Genomic DNA, 21,115 nt, shown 5'->3' with positions numbered 1-21,115 from the left:
CTAAAATAATTTAAGCTATTTAAACACATCTATTGTGAAAAATAAATGGAAGATCTCTGAAACAAAACTGCAAACAGAGAAGAAAAACTTCAGATTAAGGTCTGTTTGCAATTATATGGTAATTTTTAAAATATACTTTTATATATTATTAAATCACCATTAATTTTGTCATCTGTTACATTTATTAATTTCTATATAAGGGCACTAATTTCCTAAAGGGTATATTTTCTTCTATTAGAAAAAAAAAACATACAAACAAAAGCAACAAAAGCAAAAATACCTTACGAGGTAATTCCTCATGGCTACTGAATGACAAAAGTAGGAGACAGGGAGCTCCTTAAATTTCCTTTATGAATAGGTTAAGTCATTTAAAATTGGCTGCTGCACTTTCGATCTACACAAAAATGGCAATGTGGTTCTACCCAATAGATTAAGCAAAAATTATCAGATGCTATGTTATAGTCAAAATTAACAATTACTTATTAGAAGAAATATCTGTATAACTGAACGCTCACAAACTTGAAAAATTAGGAAAAATGTTCATGTAAGTAATCCAAATCAAATAATTTCAGGTCTGAGGATGTAGCTCAGTGGTATAGTGCTTGCCTAGTATGTGCAGGCTCTGGGTTTGATCCCTAGCACTACAAATAAAACAAACAACACCCCCTCCCAATTAAACAACTTCAGAGCAGAAAACAGCACACAGTGACGTAGTGGGAGAATATATCTGATATGTGTTAGATAAGGTACATTCCAATTTGACAAATCTGGTTATGAAAGAAATACTGGTGGACAAACAGTGGAGTGGCCAACTAGGTGGGTACCTCTATAACAAGATAATGTTTTCAGCTTCAATTGTAACTATAAAGCTATAGAACACTGTTGGCCCTAGATCAGGTTTTTAGCAAGACCTCAGTGAAGACTAACCTTCTTACAGCATAATCTATTGTGACAGTATGTCAAGTTTGTTCCATATCCTGAAAATGGCTATATTCATATCATAACATAGGTTTCTCACTTGCCACATGGCAAAGCTCAGAAAATTTTTACTTGGATGTTAGCTGTCTCACTATACAAAGAATATGGGTATATTTTATAGAAATGTATAAGAAGAGACATAATACCTTACAACTAAAGACATCCTAAAAAATTTAAGATCTTTTAATTATCAGTTAATAATGAAAAAAAACAAATATTTACATTCCTTCTAAAGGAACAGATAAACACAGCTCTGAAGCCAAACTACGAAAGAGCTATATAAAATGACACAGTAAGTGGCTTACCTAGGTAGTAAGTTGTACTAAATCAGTGCTTCTCAAACTTCAATGTACAAAAGAATTGCGTGGGGATTTTCCTAAAACATAGCTTTTGGTTTAGTAGGACTTAAGTGAGATCTTTCCTTTTGCATTTCTAACAAGTTCCCAGGTAGAGAGTACAGATTACACTTTCTGGTGTAGGCTAAAAAGATTTATCTCTAATTCATGTATAAGCTAATTAAGAGGTAACATAACCTAAGATGAGACACTGGTAGAGGAAACTATAAAACTCTTCCTACTGTATAATATTCTTTAAGAGGTTCCAAAACAAAACAAAACAAAAACTAAGAACTGAATAGGTATTACAGCTTTAGGATGTAATTTATGTCTAATGTTTTTCATGAAATAATATTAAAAGGCCCTCTCTTTAACTCAAGAAGATGACCATATGTGATGAGAGAGGATGCCCTGTAGAGATCAAGAGAACTCCAGGACCAAATTTCAGAGAAACTATTTAAGAAATAATTCCTTACTTTAATGCTTAATTTAAATTATGCCCTTTGGGTAGAAACTCCATAGGTTTGAAAGATATTTGTTTGTTTCATAAAATAATATATAATAGTGTACAAGAATATAAACAATATGGTAATAATATTTAAAAGTAAACCAAAGGGAAAACCACAAATAGATCCAAACAAAACATCAAATTCATTCTTATTTTAATAAGATTCTATAATTTATAAAATAAGCAAAACATTAAATGCATTGTGTAAATTCAAAATTTATACTGCAAACTATTAAGAGCCATTAATATGCAGACATTTTCAATAAGAAAATTTCTCTTCTTTTGGCGGGGGCTGGGGCGGGTGCCGGAGATTGAACTTTGGACCTTGGGCTTTCGACGCAGGCGGCCACCACTGAGCTAAATCCCTGGCCCAGTAAGAAAATTTCTTATTTTTTATGATTACTATACCAACAATGACTTCAAAACCTGAAAACAAGGATATTTTGTGACATGAAAACTAAGTAAGTCTGACAAGCAAGTTAAGAAGATATTTTTACTATAATGTGATTAAGCATAGAAGTTTATTTCAAGATACTATATTTTAAAACTTGAAAAGATTTTCAAAAGTGAATAAAACTCTGTTTTAAGATTGAAAAATATTCATTTTAAGAGCAATTCAAAATGAAGCGCAAGGTCCTGAGTTTGATCCCTGATACCAAAAAAAAAAAAAAAAAGCAATTCAAAAATGACGATTTAATCCAGAGATTCGTAATACAATGAAGTAGTTAAAAACTCGGATTTCAATTTTTGTCCCAACTTGTTACACTGAAGGTAGCATTTTATTTCTTATTCCTGAGTTCCTCCATTTGAATGATATGAAAATATATTCTTTTCAGGGACATGTTAAGGATTTACAAGTTTATGTTTGAAAACAATGCTACTGTGTTCTGGACTTCCTTTGCAAATTAGCAAATAAATTAAACATATGAAACAAGAGCAAGTACACACTGCATGAAAGATTTTTTGGTTACCAATGAAAATAAGAGTCACAGTAACTAATGCTATTAAACTAGTCTAACAAAATCATAAGTAACTTAAATTTGATATAAAAGCTTATCTCCAATATATGAAACATTGAAAATAAAAATATTTCCTAAATTTTTGCAGTTACTGTTGACTAAAAACAAAACTTCTCTCTACGTGCCAATTGCATAACTCATCAGAACACTAGAGCAAGGATAAGCACTGAGTTTTAAATGCAGTCAAATATATTATTTGGTTTTTCACCTTTCCGACTCTTATAGACTTAATTATGTGCCACTGTCGCAAGACCAAATCCAAGATTTATCTCAAGATCTTAAGAAGCTGGAAAAAGTGCCAGGTTCAATAAGAAATGCTCTTAAGCTAGTTTTTAATTTATTTTCCTACTTATAATGCAGCATTTCTTCATCAGAAGAGTTTATCATGTGTATCTGAAAAACAATGAGAAAACTTAAAATAGTGAGCTATCTAATTCTCACAACCCTATGTAAGTAGGTACTATTATTACCTCTCTGGACAGATGAGAAACTTCAATCACAGAGAGGTTAAGTAACTTACCCAAGGTTATAGAGTTAGTGGGTAAGAAGAGCTGGCATTCAAGCTCAAGTACCTGGTTCCAGAATCATGTTTAACCACCATGCAGATTACCTACCTAGACCCACTGAATCAAGGTCTTTGGAGGAGGAAACCCAGGAATCTTCCTAATAAAGGAATCAGATTACTTTGATACTATATATTTTATTATATGTGCTGCCAAAGGGAGCACACTTTGATGTTTATATATAGAATTTAAGAACCACTAATACATTGCTTAGGAAAAAGTAGCACAGATAATGTTAGTCCCTTTATAATATGCAACACACAAAAATCCAATCCACCATTTGAATGTATACAGTAAATACTCTTAGGAGTGGGACAATCATTTGCTTAAAGGTTTAAGTATCACACATATGTATATAAATATAAATATGAGTTCTTCCTGAAACAAGGAGGCAAGTTTGACTGCCAGCTTTTTAAAATTCAACAAAAATACTGTCAAAATAAAATGTGGGTGAGGTCCAATCAGGTCTTACTTTTTAATTCATTAGGACTTAAAAAATAGATCTGACAATTTAATTCCTTAACTTATTTCTCTTTAAGCATGTTTCCTGATAATTCAAAGACCATACCTTTGGCAGATAGGTCAGTTTTTACATAAGAGGTTTAATATCACCAACTTGTACAATCTGAGGTGCTAAATATCATATTACTAAAAGTTTTAGGAAAATAAATTTACTTGTTTATTAGATAAGTATTTTTATATGCAGACAAAAACTTTAAGTTTTACAGTGTGAAAAAGTTTACTAATAAATAACACTATCAATGTGTTTATTTGAAGCAAATAACCTAACCCTTTGGGAGACAACTATTAATTTTGTTTATGAGTAGTACCATGGTATTTGTATCACAAATTAGGCATAAGAACCCCCATTCACCACACACACACACACACACACACACACACACACAACTTAAGAAGGGGACTTTATCTATTTATTTTGAAGAGCTCAATTTAGCAAAACATGTACTTTTGACCTTAAGTTTTCGAGAGTGGCAAGCAAATGGTCAATAACTGACTAAAAGCATCACTTAAAATGTAATACAGTGTTTTCAAACTCTTTTACCCAAGACTCATAGTCAAAGATATATTTTATAATACATGTCATTGTATAATACAGACAATAAAACCAGTTTCATGAAAAAATGACTTCATATTCACATTACTATATGTGGTAACGCTGATAATTTTTATTTTAATTTTATTAGTTAAAAAATGTTGGTCATGGAATTCAATGAATTGATTCATTCATCACTAATATACAGCAGCTTTAATTTAAAAAAACCATTGCCTATGCAGCTGATGTCATTTATTACATGTAAAAAAGTTCACCCACTAATACAGGAACAGAAAAAAACACTAAAAATGGACAGATTTGTCTTAAGATTTATATTCCCAGGACCAATACTTTGAGAAACTGAGGACAAAATTAGTAGGAGGAAAAGCAAAACCTAGTGTGACATCATCAGAAACATGATGATATAACATTATCACTAAATAATGTTATATTAAATAACATTTAATGATACATTACAAACAATGAATGGTAGAAAGGACTCTGAGAAAAACAATAAAATCTTTTTTTTAACTGAATATGCTGGAACCAAAGTTATACACAATAAGATTTTACAGAATATTTGCAATTCATTCCAACAAAGTCATTAAAAAATAACCCAAAATATTCAATTTTTACCAATTAGTAACTTCCATCAAATAGTGTTATGTATACATTTTCTAGATACACATAACTGAAAAACATATTACTGATATTTTTGCAGTAATTGTCTATTTTCATTTCTACATGAGATCCCCAAATTCATGGTAACATTATTTTTATCTTTTGACTATTAAGTATGAGCTTATGAAACCTATGGAAATGGATTAGACACTACTACAAAGAAATTTTTAAACAAGAGTGTCTTTTTAAAAGAATATACTTTATAAACTAGAAAATAAAAGTATTGTTTAAGGTGAAATTCTCTGCTTATTTTTAGTATCGGATATAAAACTCTTGTAACATATTCATATGGTGGCAGAATTACTTTTTTTTTGCAGAAATGTTCAAACCTTAATATTCTCTGAAGTTCATAAATAAGAATGAAAAATATTTGTTTTCAAGTTAATTAATTTACCATTTTCATAATGCCCAAATAAATGGAGCTGGATTACCTTGGCAATATTATGATAGATAAATTATAATTTGTTCTTGAAAGACTTCATTTTATATATTTGCTTATATAGGTAATGCACAAACACATATATAAAAAAGATACATGTATATGCTTATATGTATATTTTTATAAAATATTTCTATAAAAACTGAGTATAGTTTTGATTATTAAAAAAACAACAACAATCTTTTGACTACCAGGAGAAAAAAAAACAGAAGTAAAATATTACAAAATACTAACACATTAAGTCTTGGCTATATCTGTACTTGGAATGACAAAAGACATTTTAAGAAACATTTCATTAAGAATGTATGTATTACAGTTTTTTGAAATTCAGTCAATCTCCCAAGGAATGATATAAACACTGAAAGGAAAAATTAAACTAAAAAGTTTGAGACAAAGTTGAAATATTTACCTGAAATTCGGATCTAGCAGGTGACTTTGAGACAGTTTTCCTCTTCTTAGTAATTGCTTTCTTAGATATGGATTTTTTTCCTTTCAAGATTAAAAGAGAAAAGCTTCATAATGCTGTTTACAGCACTTCATTAGCAAAAATCAAATTACATAGAGCCTTGAAAGTTAAATTATAACAGATGGTTGCTTGTGAGTCAAATAAAAATGATGAATCAAAACAAGCCCCAGTAAAGGCAAACATTAAACTGTAACTACCTGTAACAGACACATTAACAAATACTGCCTTACTTATATAAGAACCAAACTACTGTGATCTCTACTGTTTGTACAAGCATGAAAATTTACTGCAATAAAATTAGGCAAAAAGCCATATTATCACTGCTCTGGTAAAATCTACATTCACAACTTAAAAATGAGACTACGAACAGGAAAAGCCCCTTACCTTTAATAATGACTTCTGCAGCTGGAACTTGCATAAGCACTATATCCGAATATTAGTCTCTAGCCAACCTAATATGAAAATCCTTCAGTAGTTTAAGAAACAAGGTTTCTCTATTTCTTTAGCTCTGCACTCATACAGTGAGCTGCCCTTGGCAGTACTCAATGTCTAAAGTTTTAAAAGAAGGTAAACATCTCCCTTTAACGTCCACCCAAGTAATTTGTGCAATCAGAAATCACTGGGAAAATAAATATCATACTCTTAAATCTAAGCCATAGCATACATATAAAGTCTATCTACTTCTCTTATTCTACTTGACAAAGAAGATACACAGTGCATAAACTTCTATTTTTAGTAAGGAACATGTTAAGGTACAAAACTCCTTCCAAAAGGAAAAACAAATAAAGTAAATTTGCTGTACATAATTTTAATGTCCCTTTCTAAACACTTTTGTAGATATGCTAAGAGATGTGATCTGAGAGAAAATCTGAAGAAAACATTTTATTCCAACTAACATAATTCATCTACAATATAATTATTTTCTGCATTATTTTTTAATCTGATCACATAACTGTAATTTGGATAATTTCTAACTTTTAATTCAAAAATGTATATATACTATGTCTGGACTATTGCAAATTTTGAGCTGCTGAGATTCACATAAGTTTTAATGCATCAATCTGCCATCATTTGACATTTTAAATTTGTATTTAATTTTATTTATTTTTTTAATGAAAATAAAATAACAACATATTTTCCTCTCACCACTGTCTTTCTGTGCTTACATTGTACCTATAAAAGAACTAAATGTCTATGAAAATAGTAAGTGGGCAGACTTCTTAAACAAGCATACTCAGAGAAAAGTGATTAAATTCTTAGATATCTCCATGATACAGCTAGCTCAAAGGGACTCATGAATCTGAATGCCAGGATGCCTTATCTCTATACACAACTTTTATCATTTTTTTAAAGTTCATGGGTAAGATTACTGACTTAAATCTGAGAAAGCTTTATAAAGTATTTTTAATAAAAACTTCAATTTGAGGGAAAGGAAATCCTTTCTCCAGTACTGCTTTAATCAACTATAAAAAATTATTTGATTCTATATTCACTTATAAGCACTAGTCACCACGAATGGTCCCATGAATTTCATATTGTCATTATGTATTAAACTCAGGGACTAAATCTTTACTTAACCTAGCAATCACTCTACTTAAATGGATTGGGAAGATAACAGTTACTGATTATTTCAGTTCACTGTGTCATTTAAATGTTTAAATGCTATGAGTTACTGGAGGTAATATTGTGTTACTCTGTAGCAGTTTTAAGATTGAGTTACATAGGTTTGAATATTTGCTATAACTACCTACTAGCATGACCTCAAGCAAACTGTTTCGTTTCTCTGAATAGTGTCTGCATGCATAGAACAGGGGTATTACCTATTTTGTGAGAATTAAATGAATTACAGCATGCAAGAACTTAAGACTATCGTGAGGTATGTTTTCAGTAAATAATAGTCAAATGTTTCCACTTTATGTAAGCCATGGTTAGAGGAATTTAAACAAAATTTTTAACTTTCTTGAACTTCCATTTTTTTTAAAATTAGAGTTCTTGCTCAAGTGTTCTCTGCGCTACCATTCTAAACTGTACACAAACTAATGAATGTAACACTTACAGATTATAATTATTTAAATGTGTCCTTTACTATATGTGAATTACTGATGACAGAAGTTAGATTATTTACTTTGCATTTGGCATTCAATAAGCAGAACAAGAATCCATTTTTAACTAGAAATTTTGCCAATCTAGGGGTGGGAGGAAAAAAATAAGTATTTACAATTCTGTACATCTAGTTAAGTTAATTTTATAGTAAGGACAACATTAACAATGACTTTAAATAATTGACACTATTTTCCAAATAGTTTCATAATATATAAACTATCAGTGGCTATAGGAAGACTAACATTTACTGAGGGCCTACTGTGTGCCAGATAGTACAGTAATTTACACAAATTATCTTGTACAATTCTCAAAACAACCCTATTTTAATATTGGATAAGTAAAGACCAAAAGATTAATTTAGTTACGTATCACACAGTAAGTAAGCACCACTGCCAGGGGTTCTAACTCCAAAGTCCAAGCTACTTTCTTTACGTAATTCTAATTCACAAAAATCATAGTGATCATTTAATTGATTCCTACAAAGCTTTATTTGCCAGTGTTTATAAACGCTAGGTTCTGTTCATTTGGTATTCTAACCAATCTTTACAACATAAAAAATAAATCCTGTCACCTCATTTTTCACTGATAAATGAACAGACTGTAAAAAAAGGTAAAGAAAGAGCTGGGGATTTATTTCAGTGGTTCTGCTGCCTGCCTTGTAGGTGCAAGGTCCCAAGTTCAATCCCTGGTTCCACTCCCCAAAAAAGGTAAAGAAATTAATTGAGGACTTACAGCTAAAGTGTATCTGCTCTAGAACTGTGCTGAAATCAGAAGTCAGTAAAGATATGTAAAAATGTCCACTTGGGTTTAGGAAATGCCTAACAAACTTTAGTAACAGAACATCAATTAATGTTACAGAAGTATACCTAATGAAGCTTTCTAGAATACTATGCTTAGAACAAGTTAAGGAAACGATTTCTACAGTGAAGCATGCCTGTATTCCCAGTACTTGGGAGGCTGAGGCAGGAGGATCCCCTTGCAAGTTTGAGGCCAGCCTGGGCTACATAGTGAGTTCAAGGACAACATGAACCACATAGTGAGATCCTGCCTCAAAAAACAAAACAAAAAACCCAAGAAAATAATTCCCAGTCTGAAAGGAAAAATTATAACTAAAAATATATTTACACTGCAAACAGGCACAAAACAGTTCTAGAATCTGGAAAAACACAGTTTGCTACAGAGATGAACGCCATTCCCACTTCAACGCTTCTTTTCTTGGTTTACTATTCAACTCTACCCCAATCCTTCACCTGTCTGTTTCCCTTGTCTGTTTCCCTTGTCTGTTTTCACTCCTTTGCCCACCGGGCTACTGAATGACTTCCATTTTAATGCCTTCATAGATGTACTGATGTTTTAAAATTCTCCCAACACATTCATTATTCCCTCAGTGTTTTTATTTTAGCACTATTAACTGAACGGATAAAGGCATTGGTTATTGTTAAAAGTAAAAACCCAAAGACATTTCTATTTATTAAATAATGAACACAAGCCTGAGACATGAACTCACAGAAACGAAGTCAAAAGCTGACTCATGTTTATTAAATATACATGTCTTGAGCTAACACTGATATTCTATAGAAGTTTCTGGAATGTCCTATCTCTAAAATCTTTTTTTTTTGGTACTGGGGATCGAACCCAGGACCCTGCGCTTGCGAGGCAGGTGGTAGCACCACTAAGCTAAATCCCTGGCCCCTTAAATCTTAATAAAATTTTATTTTTCCTTCATTCTCCTTGCCTATGAGCAAATTTTTCATTATACTGGCAACTATTTAGCCTTATCACAATGCAGTAAATTTGTGAAATACCTTTTTCCACTTACAATACTGAACAATACTGAACCAGGTGGCAAATTCCTTTTCTTCTTGCTAGTTATCTTCTACCTCTCATTTATGTTAAACCCTGTCAGCCCTTCTTTTCGGTTTTTTCCTTTTTTGAGGTGGGGGTACAGTACTGGGGATTGACTCCAGGGGTGCTTTACCACTGAGCTAACCCTTAGCCCTTTTTAGTTTATATAAGTTCCCCAAGGTGGTTCTGAACTTGGGATCCTCTGCCTCAGCACAGCCCCACCTTCCCAGAAGCTGGGATTTACAGATATGTACCACCATGCCCCAGGTAATGCCCATTATTCCTCAGAATCCTTCATTCTCTATTAAAACCTTGCCACATATCACAGCACACACTAGGTTTTCCTCTGCCTGACCTCTTATTGTACCGTCTTTACCTACACTTAACAATTATTAAATTGAGAAGGCTATTTGCCATTTTGAACTTTTTTCTTAAACTATATGAGAATAAGATCTTTTGTATTAACTACATTAATCAATTTAAATGATTAGGTCGAAAATAATGTCTATCTGAAATGGGGAAAACACTCCAAACTAAACTGGCTGAAATGAATAATTTAAAACATCACAGCTTTCTATTATTTTAGTTACATCTTTAACCATCTATTTAACCTATCTACCCAGGGTTTTTTGTTTTTGTTTTTGTTTTTGTTTTTTTTTTTACTGGGGATCAAACTCAGGATCTCGCACTTATAAGGCAGGCGGTGGCACCACTGAGCTAAATCCCCAAATGTCTAAGTTTTATAAAAAGTCCCCTAATCTAAAACTTTTCCAATTTTTAGCCAACTCAACCTGTTCCATATAAATATATTACTGAAATTAACCAAATTATTCAGTACGGAGGCCGGTTCAAAGAAGTCCAAAATACAAACAATGGAATCCTATGCAGCCATTTAAAATGATGCTTTAAAGCCCTAAAGTTGTTTATGATACACTGTGATATGGGAATAAAACAGGCTATAAAATGGAAAGTATGGTGTCATCCTATTAAAGAATTCCTATGCCTTGAAAATGACATAAAAATACATAAAAATATTACTCTTACTTATAACTGGATGAATCTTATCAAGTGTTCATTTATTTACTCAACAGATTCCTACACAAATGTGTCAGTCACTGTGGTAAGTACTAAGGATGCAAAACCAGAAATCATCCTTCTGTTCTCAAGAATATTATAGAATAGAAGGGAGAGAATCATCAACACACCCTAGAAATAAATTCAAGTATATAAGTATTGCAAAGTGTTTGTTGCTATAAATAGGCACAACAGGGAAATTTAATTAGATAATTGGAGATTTAAGGAAGTAATAAATAAGAACTTACTAGCTGATAAGAAAAAGGCTATTTTTTGTTTGTTTCTATATCCCATAAACAAAAATGTATCACTTTTTAGTAAGAAAAAAATAATAAAACCAAAGGATCCGAACTCTTTTTTACTTTGTTTTCTCCTGTTAAAAAATTATTTTTGATACCATGTTTGGTTTGCATGCCTGTAATCCCAACAACTTAGGGGCTGAGGCAGGAGGAGTGCTGCAAATTTGGGGCCAGCCTGGCTCACATAATGAGTTCAAGGCTAGCTTGACCCACACAGCAAGACCCTAGCTCAAAAAAAAAAAAGTTATTTCTGTTCTGTTCTTAGTAAATCCCAGTTCATCTGCTTTGATAAAAAAGGCTTCGGGAATTTTAAAATTATTTTTAGGAATTTTTAAATTTTGAAAATAGGTTATGAGGGAAAATTTTTTAAATACCAGATTGTTTTCTACTTTATGCATTAAGTTTCATAATATAGAGCATGATGTGATGGACATTATATTATTCCAGTGGTTTCTACTTATTCTTTCATAAAAATACTTAAAAACTGCAAAACTTCTAGTATACTAAAATAATTAAGTCATTTTCAATCAGTCTTGTCTTTGTGCCTTCTAAAAAATCATCTCATATTAAAGGTGTAGGGAAAGTGGGAAGGGTGGGGGAAAGGCAATAGGGAGAAGAAAAAAATACGAGAAACTGAAAAAATGGAAATAAAGTGTTTGTAAATGGGGAGGGAAGGAGGGGGTGAAGGGAGGGCAGGGACAAGGGGAAAAAATGAGAATTAAGACCTATTATGTAAAGGTACAGAATCCCAATGATGAATGTAATTGTATTGTATACCTAGACTGTACCAATAAACTCAATAAAAAGAAAAAAAAATTATCTCGTATTACAATTAAGAAGGATCACTAACTTCAGAGATACCAAAAGTCAAAGCATCTGGTAATCAATACAAAATGGACCTTGACCACATATAGGATTTAACTCACTTTGAGAGCAAATCAGTCATGGATGGCATAGAATATTCTAAACTGTATTCTACTGAGTATATGGCCTATTGGTAACTACTTCTTGAAAAAAGCTCTGTATTAAAATAAACTTGAGAAAATACTAGGTTGGACAAAATTAAAGTTTTCTTTTTTTAAGACTTTCTAGAATCCTTGACAGACTTCAAAAGACTTATTCACATTTATGAAGTCCAAAAGGCTCTGAAAACTTTACAATGATAAAAATAATTTTATGGTTAATAATATCCAACCTAAACTCTTATGAGATTTTTAATAATCTTCATTTTATTTATCCATTTATCCTTTTGAGACAGGGTCTATGGGGGTGGTACTGGGGATCAAACTCAGGACCTTGAGCTTATGAAGCAGGCGGTGGGACCACTGAGCTAAATACCCGGCCCCAGGGTCTCATTATGTAGTTCCGGATCTTCGTGAACTCACTCACTTTGTAGCCCAAACTGACCTTGAACTACAATGGTCCTCCCTCCCTCAGCCTCCCAAATGCTGGGGTTACAGGTAGGCACCATCATGCCCAGCAATCTTCATTTCATTTTGTCTGACTACCCATAGTCTGTGGAAACAGTATTTGGTTCATAAGTCTAGGGTATTATTTCATAAGTCTTATATGTATTACAATACGCTTCTAAAATCTGAAGATTTCTGAATTTCAAAATAAATTTGATGGAATTTTCAAAACGCACTGTGAACCTCTACTAGTACCAAATATAAATCCATAAGAGGGATGTTTTTCAGGCTGGAGATTTGGCTCCGTGGTTTCATTGCCTGCCTCACAAGTGCAAGGGCCCGTGTTCGATTCCTAGTACCAAAAAAACCAAAAACAAACAAACAAACAAACAAAAAAAAGAGGGACGTTTTTCAAACTGATGGCCCTGGACCTCATTTTTATAATGTGTGAGAAAGTGAACTGGATTAGAATACGACCTAAATCAACTATAAAAAGCCACAATGTGCCCACCCCTAATTAAGGATTACAGGGCAAGCCTTTGGAAAAACAAGCAGCCTGAAATGACGTAAAACAAATGTTCGGGGTTGGGGATGTGGTTTAATTGTAAAACCCTTTCACAGCAAGTGTAAATTCCACCTCAGCACAGCAAGTAAACAACCGCCCCCATAAAAAACCCAAATGTTTTATTGTTATCATAACATCTTATGTAACACTGTTATATAATCAGTAAGGAGTTTAATATCTAATGAAAAAAGGAAACTGGCCTACAAGCACCAAGTACTAAGGAGAGAAACTCTTTTGCCATATCTAAAAATTTTAGACAGTGAAGACCTGACTTTCTAGAATTTGCTGAGACATTATTATACATTGTATTCAAGGTATTTGGACATGTACACAAGTACATTATTTTCAATTTTACCTATGTTAAGCCTTTTCTGTACAACTAACAAGTACACAAGTACTTCCTAAATTTGTCTTCTGAGTGATTTACTTGTCTAGAACTGGATTAAAAAATGGCCACAAATTTTCTCTGATTTCCAAATATCCTAAACTTTGATTTTTAAAAAAGTAGTAATACTTTATTACCTTACAGTATAAAATCCTTTTAATCCATTTAACATTGCTTTTATTTTACTCTTTCTACAACCTGAATAGAAGGTATTGTCAGTGTCTATTTTATTAACTATCAAAAGCAATGCCTGACTTTGAAAACATAAAGCAGTATCAACAATTAATAAAGTTTTTGTTGACAATGGTATTAATAAACCAATATCATATACTTTAGAATTTGAAAATATTTCAAATTTTAAAACAATATTTTATGTGCTAAGAGACTAACATTTTAAAGTGAACTTGCCAAATCCATCAAACTAAATTTATAAAAAACAAATGCATTTCTTGGAAAATTTAAAAGGCTTATTTTTGAACGTTACCTTTTAAAAATTGTTCCTTTTTATCACTTGGCTCAACAAGGACCACTGACATTTTCAGTCCAAAAAATAAAGCCTGTTTTGTACTTCTTTATCAATGATTAATTATACATATTTTAAGGCATATTGAATTGTATTGAATAATTTGAATGATTAAGGTATAACACCAACAATTTTAGCCAAACAAAACCTCACTCACTCATTTGCCAGCTCAGCATCAAATTTTTGCCAAATCTTAACTAACTCTGCTACAAAGGGAAAAAATAAAACCCTGAAATCCACAAGTAATTATGAACCACAACTTGTTTTGGTATTCAATTCCCATTTCTCCCCTAATTATTCAACTATTTATAAGGGTCAATAAAGATGTTCATATGCTTTTCTCTCATTTTTTCTATTGATAAACAAGACAACTAAAAGACAACAGGAAGAGCAAAAGAACTAGAGTAATTTTAAAAACAGAACTAACAACTTGATAGGATTTTTGCTGTACAAACTTACAAATCCTTTTACAGACATATGCTTTATGTCTTATTAGCTGATGTAATTTCCTTATCGTTCATATTATTTCTGGTTATAAAAACATATACTAAAAACAGTGGTGAAAAATATGTGATATGGAAAAAAACAGATCCAGAAAGATAAATGACTACTCTGGTTTAAGAAGTTAGTTGCTATGAAGTTGAATCTTGGGAATGTTATTTTCTGCTATCAGTGCTTATTCCACAACATTTTTACTGTGCTTTGCCTGGGAAAAATACTACTACCACAAGTGATGAGAAGCATCGCTTACAGAAGTGAAATGTAAAAATATAATGTCCAAATGTGTTCAACTGAGATTAAAGTGAAATAAACACATGCACATGTGCACACACACATTTACTCTGTCAATCAGAGTATTGTTTATCTGTCAATCAGAGTATGATGCATAATTGAAAAAACAATATGAATTACACCTAAATGTAATTCTTACTCATTTATGTTAGCTTACCAGATTTGTGCTTCTTATGTTTTGCTTTCTTTTTGATGATCAGTAACTTATTCTGGATCTCAGGCTTGTAAGACTTGAATGCAAGAGAATGAAGGCCTTCATGCTTTCTCTGTAAGTTTTCATTCAAAACATCCTTTAATTTCTTTTTTTTCTTTTTCTTCTTTTTTGCCCTCATTTTAGTTAGTTTTATTTTCTTGGGGCTCTGCAGAGACTGCTCTAATAGAATATCCCTCACAACTTTGTGGCAGTTAATCTCTGGATGATCAATGTGACTTCCATTGACATGAATATGGAAAGATTTTAGAGCATTTTCTTTTAATTGACCAGGTTCAGTCTTTATTCTGGAAGCCTCACCATATTTTTCCTGATTTCCTATAAACCTTATTTCACCTGGACTGAGTGGCTCTCCAAAGCCAGTAACTTCCCCTGGACTCTCTGGTTTCTCCAAATTTTCTTTACAATAATCAGTTTTTTTAATTTCACAGGGCCTGAGAATTCTAATTTCACAGTTGGATTTTACTTCCATTTCAACAGAGATATCATGATTATCAAAGCTGATGTTAGCATGGGAACAAGCTAGATCAAAAGCAATTTCCTGCTCTTTCTTGAAGGCAGAGTGCAGGCTTTCTCTACCACACCTATGTTCTGCATTACTTGAATTAATACAGTCACTCTTTAATTTCTCCAGTTTAATCCGAGGTACTCTTTGTATTTTAATGGGTGGAACTGGAAATTCTGGGGCCCTAAAGGGTCTCTGTTTATAAATCCGTACATCTGCTCCACAGAACTGTGGAAAATGTACATATGCGTTCTCCAAATAATCATAACCAAGGATAACTTCCCTGCATTCATGAATTGGCTGTCCAAGTACAGCATCTTGAACTTCTTTTTGTGTTTCATACACAAAATCACAGAGACCTTTAAGTAACCATACTTTTTGGTAAAAAGGTAGTTCATGAAAAGGTTTTTCTTCCAACGGATTAACTGCTCCAAGTACTTTAAAAAACTGAGGACACAATCCAAGTTTTTCAGCACAATTATTGGGATTTTCAGTCTGCCCTACAGCAGTGTACCACTGCTGCACTTTCTGTCTCAATGCTGCTTCCCAGGTCCTATAAGGCAAAGTAGGTCTTCGATGTAAGGTAGGTCTGCGATGGGGAGGACTTAACAGAGAAGTCATTATTTTAGACAGAAAAGCATTACACTGAGGCATCAGAAGACATCGTTCCAGTTCATAAAAGACTATTTCTGGCAAATTTAGAATTTGCTGGGCTAAACAAAGGAAATGTCCAATGGCTGGAATTTCCCACATGTTTTCCATATAAGTTGGAGCTGCCTGAGCGAGAAGTTTTCTTTCCCATTCTTCTATTTCTTTTTGGCAAGCTTCTTCTGCTTCTTTTCTTTCCTGCTCCCGAAGCCTAAAGAAAATTTAACAGATGGTAGTATTATTAGAGGATAACATAAAACACTAAATTTTAAGGTTATATTTATCTTCAATCAATAAACTGATGATTCTAGTTTTTCAAATCAGTACAAAGTGCCCCATAAAAAGTACAATTTTTTTTCAGATGAGGAAATAATGTATCATTTCACCCTAAATTTTCCTGATGGAGGATTACCACTGGCAATGTCTTCAAGGTAAAATTCTTCAACTTACAATGTATATCAACTTCACTTACTATATGAAGTCACAGCAGAGTTTGATTATAGTAATTTCTAAAAGTAATCATTAGTTTACAGAAGAGCTATAAAGATATTCTCTTCTGACCCCATAATTCCATCTCTAGAAAGTTATATTAAAAAGAAAAATATTCACTATACACAAAAAGTTATATATCTCTCAGTGTTTTTCATATAAGAAAAATAAAACTCTACAGAAATGTCATTACTAGCTAAGGCAATAAATCAACCAATATGCCCATTAACAGATGAAAGAATAAGGAAAACATATTGCATATGCACAATGGAATATTATTCAGCCATAAATAGAATGAAATCATGTCAATTTTAACAGCATGAAAAGAACTGGAGGTCACTATGTTAAGTGAAATAAGCCAGCACAGAAAGACATATGCCACATGTTCTCACTCATTTGTGGAAACAAAAAGTTAATCTTATAGAAAGTTAATCTTATAGAAGAATGGAGTGGAGACTAAGAAGAGCAGTTGGGATAAGGTGAGAAATAGAAGTTAGATAAGGGGAACCAAATACAGAAAGGAGGAATTAGTTCTTGTTTTCTATAGCACAAGAGGGTAATTTTTGGTTACACTACTCTGAGAAATATTTCAAAAATAACTAAGAACTGTATGAAGTTCCCAACTCATAAAATTGAAATGTGTACCATGTATTTTGCCCACTTTTAAATTGGCTACTTCTCTTTGTACATCTAAGTCAGTTAATAGATTTATGATTCAGAAAATTTTTCTCTGTCCTATGGGTTTTTGTTTTTTTGTTTTGTTTTGTTTTGTTTTTTGTACTGAGGATGGAACTCAGGACCTTTGGGCTGAGTTACATCTCTGTAGCCTTTTTAAATTTTGTATTTTGAGAGGGATCTTGCTAATCCATGAGTTTCCCAGGCTGGGCTCAGCTGGGGTCAAACTTGTGAGCATCCTCCTTTGGCCTCCCAGAGAACCGATATTACAGGTATGCCCCACCTTGCCTGGCTAAAAATCAACCCAGTAGCTAGAGTTCATGCCACTAGGGGAAGTCCTTGGATTTGCTGCCACCTAACATTTCTGAACCTATTTAAATATCACCCCAAAAATGTGCCACCCCAGCTATGTCACTGCTAAAAAGTGATTAATATTTAAGAGACAGAATGCTTATTGCACTGATTTGATCATTACATACTGTATAAATGTATCATATTTTCACAGTGTGCTCCATAAAGATGTACAAATATATCCCAACAAAAAATAACTTTAACTATTGAAAAAAGGAGAGAGAGAGAGATGAGAGTGAGAGAGAGAGAGAGAGAGTGCATGACTGCATGCATGCAAACACACACACAAAAAGTGTATCAGGTCAAGAAAATGACAGTACAATACCTCACAAGTAATGAGACTGTGATCATTTCCTTAAAAATTTCTTTACTAGTTTGTCTATAAAACCTCCTTAATTAAAAAGTCATATAAAGACAGGCATACATTTTTGTGACCCTAGATTACGCAAGTTTTTAAAAAATGACATTCAAACACAAGCAACAAAAGATAAAACAGATAAACTGGATATCATCAAACTAGAAATTTGTGCTTTTAAACAATATCACTAACAAAAAATCCACAGAACAGAGAAAATTTTTCTGAATCATAAATCTATTAACTGACATGTATAAAGAGAAGTAGCCAATTTAAAAATGGGCAAAATACATGGCACACATTTGTCCAAAGAAATATCCACAGACAAATGCAAAAAAACAAGCATGCACACACACACACACACACACACACACACACACACACACAAATGTTCAATATCCATTAGGGAAATGAAATAAAAAACACAATGAGGTATCACTTCATATCCACTAGAATAGCTATTATAAAAAAGACAGACAAAAAATACTGGTGAAAAAGTATATTTAGAAAAGAAAAGCTGAAAATCAAATACAATGTTCATTACAAGAAACTAGAAAAGACACCTAATCAGTGAAAAAATAAATAAATGCACAATAGAAATATCACCCAACTCAAAAGTTTTCTGAAAACATTAATGAAACTGATAAACCCTTGCTAAAACTGATCAAGGAAACATATATGCAAGCACGCATGCACACACACTACCAGTACCAGAAATGAAGATAGGCACATCCTATAGGTCATATAGACATGTACATATAAAATAATATAAAGATATTGTGAACAATTTTATGCCAATAATTTAAATGAAATGAACTTTTTTGGAAAAACATAAATTAACAAAGTTGACATAAGGAGCATGAAAATCTGAATAGTTTTATATGTGCTAACTAAAGTACATAAAATAAAGTATATGACTGATATCTTCCCAGGGCTGGGGATTTAGCTCAGTGGCACCACAAGGTCCTGAGTTTGATCCCCAGCACAAAAAAAAAAAAAAAAAAAAAAAAAAAAAACCTTCCCACATAGAAAAACTGAGGTCCTAAAGACTTCATTGCAAGAATGCACTTAAATAATTTCAATTAATGAAATTATTAGAAACAAAATATAAACCAGATAAAGAAGCAAAAAAGGAAGCAACTAAGAAATTACCAGAATGACCTAGGCAAATTTGAAAAAGAATTTGTAGAAATAATCACAAAAGTAAAAACTCTATGGATGAGTTCAATAGCTGATTGTACAGAGAAACAAAGAGCTAGGCTGGAAATTTAGCTCTGTGGCTCCACCACCTGCCTCAAAAGCACAAGGTTCTCAGTTAAATCCCCAATACTCTAAAAAAAAAAAGACAAATTTCAAAGAATTCAGTGTAAAAAAGATAAAGATAACACAAAACTAAAGGAGAACTGATTAAAATCCAACATACAAGCAAATGGTGGTCCAGAAAAGAAGAATAGAGAAGTCAGGTAGGGGAGTAGTAATAATGGAAATTTTCAAAGACATAATATCTGAGAACTTTCCAGAACTAATGGATATAAATCCTCAATTCAAGAAGCCCAAGAAAATGGAAATGAAAATTCCAATGGAGTATATGATGCTAAAACAATGATAAATCTGAAAAAAGAACAATTAAACCAAAAAATCTTACAAGCCATTTAAGGAATAGAGAGATTACATATGTAAGAAGGACAAACTGAGACAAAAATTATTAATAGCATCAAAATAAAACATTAACAACAGTATCATTAAAGTGTTGCATTAATGTCATTGTCAGACCAGAATTATACAACCAGCTAAGTTATCATTTACAGATAATGGTAAATGAAAGCTATTTTCAATTAGACTAAAGTAAAAAAAAATTTTCTTTTTTTTTTTTTAAACTGGGGATTGAACTTGGGTCCTTGCACTTGCGAGGCAGGCGGTGAAACCACTAAGCTAAATCCCTGGCACCTAAAGTAACAACTTTTAAAATGTATTCTGCTTCTATCCAGTTGAGAAACATGAATCAAATGATACTCTCCCTTAAACCAGCCCCCAAACCCCAATAAAATATAGGAAAAATTGATCTTTTCAAGAACCTAAATATCAAGCAAAGGACAGCAATCCCTGAGAGATAGGAAACAGACAAGGTGAGTTCTACAATTGTCCCAATTTATTATTGCCTTGAGAGAGTTTCCAGACCAGAAAGAGGATGCAGAAAGAGAGGGCACCCAGGCAAACCCCACAGACTTTGAGGAGTCCAGAGAAGCCAAAGCAGTCAGTCTGTAAGTCACAGTAAAGGAGAAAGCTGCATAAAAACAGAACACCCAAGATTTATAGGACATTCCTCCGCAGTATTTAGAAGACTGACTAGTGCACACATCTAAAGAGAAAACCCAAGGCTAGATAGGGGAAAAACATACAAAAGATTAGAGTACCTGTTCTACCAACAGTGCCTGTTCCACCAACCACACTGAAAAACTAGACTCATAATTCAAAGGATAATGAGTAATACTCAAGAAGATCTTGCCTTGATAGTACAGAATAATTAGACCTAGGCTAAGAATTGCTCTGAGCCCAAGTAATAAATCATAGAAGATCTAAAATTATCAGATCATTGCTAAGTAACGACTATGTTTTTCAGGAAAATGTTCAGGATGTATAGAAATACAGAAATACTCAGCATTCATCAAGGTGAAATTTACAATGTTTGGTATCTAAACCAAGACTATCAGGCATATAATGAAAAAGATATACATAATTCATGATGATAAAAAAAATCAATCAAAATGGATACAGAAATGACGTATGTTAGAATTAGCACAAGGTCCTGAGTTTGATCTCCAGTACCAAAAAAAAAAAAAAAA

At 32.5% G+C, this 21,115-nt stretch overlaps 1 protein-coding gene across 1 annotated transcript in view; it reads right to left on the bottom strand.

The window, feature by feature from the left end:
* Kiaa2026 (KIAA2026 ortholog) overlaps nt 1-21,115 on the bottom strand; it is an 84,414-nt gene that overhangs the window by 34,588 nt on the left and 28,711 nt on the right. Inside the window, exons 4-5 of the mRNA XM_033757735.1 lie at nt 15,196-16,613; nt 5,987-6,066 (exon numbers count right to left, since the gene is read on the bottom strand). Coding sequence (XP_033613626.1) covers nt 5,987-6,066; nt 15,196-16,613 — 1,498 coding nt within the window. The remainder of the gene's footprint in view (nt 1-5,986; nt 6,067-15,195; nt 16,614-21,115) is intronic.

This window comes from Fukomys damarensis, unplaced genomic scaffold (assembly GCF_012274545.1).
Source record: "Fukomys damarensis isolate Sample0158 unplaced genomic scaffold, DMR_v1.0_HiC HiC_scaffold_31, whole genome shotgun sequence".
NCBI lineage: Eukaryota > Metazoa > Chordata > Mammalia > Rodentia > Bathyergidae > Fukomys > Fukomys damarensis.
Note: the sequence above shows the minus strand (reverse complement) of the source record. Positions and strands in the feature narration are given on the sequence as shown.